Source organism: Salvelinus sp. IW2-2015, unplaced genomic scaffold (genome assembly GCF_002910315.2).
Source record: "Salvelinus sp. IW2-2015 unplaced genomic scaffold, ASM291031v2 Un_scaffold2276, whole genome shotgun sequence".
Lineage (NCBI taxonomy): Eukaryota > Metazoa > Chordata > Actinopteri > Salmoniformes > Salmonidae > Salvelinus > Salvelinus sp. IW2-2015.
The window spans coordinates 74,997-79,162 of NW_019943603.1; the positions used below are offsets into that span (position 1 = coordinate 74,997).

The window sequence follows — 4,166 nt, forward strand, 5'->3', positions numbered from 1 at the left end:
GTGCTCGGTCACAGAGGGGGGGGGGTGGTGAGGCCAGAGAAGGGAGAGGAGGAGAGGGGGAGTGAGGAGGGTTGGCCCCGAGGGCGAGGAGCGTGCTGGTTCGGACGGGGATGGAAATCCCGGATGATGTTGGGGTCCAGCATGTCGGCCGCCGGGACCCAACAGCGCTCCTCAGAGCCCTACCCCTCCAAGTCCACCAGGTACTGAAGCCAAGTCCAGGAAGGACCTGACGGCATAAGCTGGAGTCCCATCGATATCCAGGGGAGGTGGAGGGGTGTCGCGGGGGACGGCACCAGCCAGGGGACCAGGAACCACTTGCCTGGGGAGGTATACATGAAAAGAGGGTGAGATCCAGTAGTTGGTGGGTTGTAAGCGATAAGTTACCTCATTGACCCACTGGAAGACCTTGAAGGGCCACACAAACTGGGGGCTCACCTTCCGGCAGGGCAGGCGGTGCAGGAGGTTCCTGGTGGAGAGCCAGACGCGATCACCAGGATGGAACACGGGAGCCTCACTGCGGTGGCGATCCACCTGCTCCTTCTGGTGACGGACGGACGGCAAGCTGGAGCCTCACGTTGGCAGAAATCCAAACCTCCTCTCCGAAGCCTCACTCCCCCTGCCGGTCCTGGAAGGGACTCCTAAGGAACCTCCCCAGCTCCTAATTGGTACTCTCCAGCTGCCCGCTGGACTGAGGCCAGTACCCGGATTTGAGGCTGGCCGTGGCCCCCAGTTTCTCCTTGAAGGCTTTCAATACCCGTGACGTGAATTGGGGGTCACGGTCGGGGGCGATGTCCTCCGGAAGCCATAGTGCCCGGAAGATCTGCTGGAACAGTGCCTCATCAACCTGGAGAGCGGTAGGGAGACCAGAGAGAGAACTGCAGGATTTAGAGAATTTGTCCACAACAACCATAATAGTGGTGAAACCATCAGACGGAGCGAGATCAGTGTGTGTCTATTGTCAATAACAGCTGGTGTGCGATGTTTAATATTAAGGAAGTCTCAAGATATTGCTCGCCTGAGGTAGAGTACCTTATGATAAGCTGTACAGTAGACCACACTATCTACCAAGAGAGTTTTCATCAACATTTTTCGTAGCCGTCTTTTTACCACCACAAACCGATGCTGGCACTTAGACCACACTCAACAAACTGTATAAGGCCATAAGCAAACAAGAAAATGTTCGTCCAGAAGCGGTGTTCCTAGTGGCCAGGGACTTTAATGCAGGCAAACTTAAACCCCTTTTAACTTAAAAATAAAAACATTGATTACGGAGAGCGTGATGACACAGTCATCCGGAACAGCTGGTGCTCTCATGCATGCTTCCGTGTTGCTTGCCTCGAAGCGAGCATAAAAGGCGATAAAATAATAAAGAATGCATAGAAACAAAACTTGAGATCCGTACAGAACGTGAATGGAAACAATGCTGCCTGATGACTTAGGCTACAGATTGCTAAATCAAGGGAGATAAATAAAGGTGATAATGAGGTCCAGGTGTGCTTAATGATGTGGAGCAGGTGTGTGTAATGATGGGGAGCAGGTGTGCGTAATGATGGGGAGCAGGTGTGCGTAATGATGGGGAGTAGCAGGTGTGCGTAATGATGGGGAGCAGGTGTGCGTAATGATGGGGAGTAGCAGGTGTGCATAATGATGGGGAGTAGCAGGTGTGCGTAATGATGGGGAGTAGCAGGTGTGCATAATGATGGGGAGTAGCAGGTGTGCGTAATGATGGGGAGCAGGCGTGACAAGCACCTTCTGGTGTGTCTCCCAGGGTGTTGTGACGGGAACCCGGCGGATGACCTGAAGCTGCCTAACGGTACGGTGGTGAGGGAGGTGGCAGACCTTGGTCTGTTCCTGCAGGCCTGGAGGGTCCAAACCTCAGAGGACACGGAACACACACGACGCATCGGAGACAACTGTACCACTGGAGACTGCTCTACCTGTCTCTCCATGCTCAGACAGAGACCCTTCACTCCCTGCCACAGCAAGGTGTCTCCAGAACAGTTCTGTGATGTGATGTGGGCAGGCGACCTTCACTATAAGGCCCACCAGTGTGACTTCCTGGCAGCCTACGTAGCTATCTGCTACACTTACCAAGTCTGCATCAACTGGAGACGACACAACTTCTGCCGTAAGGACCTTGTACACACACACCAATACACACCAATACACAGACACATCAGGTCTGCATTAGCTGGTGATGACACAAATGTGTGTTCTTGCGGTGTGTGTGTGTGTGTGTGCGTTTGCGTGTGTGTGCATGTGCGTGTGTAGCATTGAGGTGTCCCCCAGGTAGGGAGTACCAGGCGTGTGTGTCGACCTGTACCACCCGGACCTGTCAGAACAGAGAGTTCTATGAGGAGACCACCTGCTCCCACATCAGAGAGGAGTGTGTGTGTCGCTCTGGAACCATCCTGCACCGAGCAGACTCCACTTACTGCGTCACAGAGGAGCAGTGTGGTGAGTATGTCAGCTCTATGTCAGCTGTATGCCAGCTCTATGTCAGCTGTATGTCAGCTGTATGTCAGCTCTATGTCAGTTGTATGCCAGCTCTATGTCAGCTGTATGTCAGCTCTTTGTCAGTGTATGTCTGCTCTAGTATGTCAGCTCTATGAGCTTGTGCTCTATATGACTCTTGTTATGGTTCTGCTTCTGTGTTTTTTAGAGTGTACTGATAATGTCTGTGGTGTCTGTATGTGTGTTTGTAGTGTGTACGGATAACGAGGGGTCTCCGCGGGCCCCTGGGGAGGTGTGGAACGGGTCATTGCGTGGCTGCTGTCTGTTCCGCTGCCTGGAGAACGGTTCTGTGGTGGCAGTAGAACCTGACTGCAGCTTTAGTCCCACTCTGCTGTGTGAGAGGGAGGGAGAGTACGTACTGGATGTCCTGGAGGAGGGGGCTTGCTGCCCCAAGAAGATCTGTGGTGAGCACACACACACACACACACACACATATATATGCATGGTTAGACACCGACATGAACACACCTACTCTCTCTCTCTTTCTCTCTCTCTCTCGTTCTCCCTCAGAATGTAATCTGACCATCTGTGAGAGTGAGGCTCCGCCCTGTGAGAATGGGAACCAGCTGGTGATTGGTTACAGTGCCCTGTCCTGCTGCCCAGAGTACCGTTGTGGTAGGTACTGAACCAAAACATAATATCTTTCATCATTTGATGGTATTGTTAGGTATGTTTTAATAACTGAGTCCTGTGATTGGTGTGTCCCAGAGTGCGACCCCCATGCCTGTCCCCCCCTCACCGCCCCTGATTGTAGAGAAGATCAGTTCCTAGTGGAGGTTCGTGAGGACAACTCCTGCTGTTACTCCTTCCTGTGTGGTAAGGTCAAACCCTATACTTCTTAATGGGTCTACCGTCTCCATCCAACATTACTGTAGCTGGACTTGGGGTACAAGTTGTAAAGGAAATGTTAACACAGTCAGTGGTATGTTTGTGTTCTCTCTGCAGTGTGTGAGTCGTGTATCGAGCCCGTGCCGTCCTGTTCTTATGGAGAGATACTGGCTGTTGATCTGAACACCACCCACAGCTGCTGCCCTCAATACCACTGTGGTAACACACACAAACATTATACTCTACACAAGCTGTACACACTATACACACACAGTGTTGATGTTTAGCGCAATGTCCTCCTGTGTGCAGTGTGTGATGTGAACCTGTGTCCTGAGTCGACTCTGAGCTGTTCTCCTGGTCTGTCTCTGATCCAAACAACCCTACCTGGACACTGTTGCCCCGACCGTCACTGTGGTACACACACACACACTTTTGCACTCGCAAGAGTTGCGCACACACACACACACATCTAAATACACACACATACCAACATTCCCAGAACTGTCTCTTTGAAAGAATCTTGTAGTCCAAACAGAGAACACTGTTCTAGGCCTCCAGTTGTGTAGTAAACCCTGTCTTTTTCTCCTCCTCTCAGAGTGCCAGTGTGAGGACAGCTCTCTCCCAGTCTGTCAGGTGGTGAGTCAGTCAACTTCAGCATTGTCCTTGCGTGATTTGTGTGTGTGTGTGTGTGTGTGTGTGTGTGTGTGTGGTCATAGTAACATCTCTGGTCTCTCAGGGGGAGGTACAGGTGGAGGTCGCAGACAGCAGAAGCACCTGTGGCTGCCCCCTCTACACCTGCAGTAAGTCCATACACACTATGCACA

At 52.0% G+C, this 4,166-nt stretch overlaps 1 protein-coding gene across 1 annotated transcript in view; it reads left to right on the forward strand.

The window, feature by feature from the left end:
• Positions 1 to 4,166, forward strand: part of LOC112073499 (otogelin-like protein) — a 56,151-nt gene that overhangs the window by 47,367 nt on the left and 4,618 nt on the right. Inside the window, 10 exon segments of the mRNA XM_070440171.1 lie at positions 404 to 574; positions 1,769 to 2,128; positions 2,272 to 2,457; positions 2,706 to 2,918; positions 3,025 to 3,129; positions 3,223 to 3,330; positions 3,460 to 3,561; positions 3,652 to 3,756; positions 3,938 to 3,978; positions 4,079 to 4,161. Coding sequence (XP_070296272.1) covers positions 404 to 574; positions 1,769 to 2,128; positions 2,272 to 2,457; positions 2,706 to 2,918; positions 3,025 to 3,129; positions 3,223 to 3,330; positions 3,460 to 3,561; positions 3,652 to 3,756; positions 3,938 to 3,978; positions 4,079 to 4,161 — 1,474 coding nt within the window.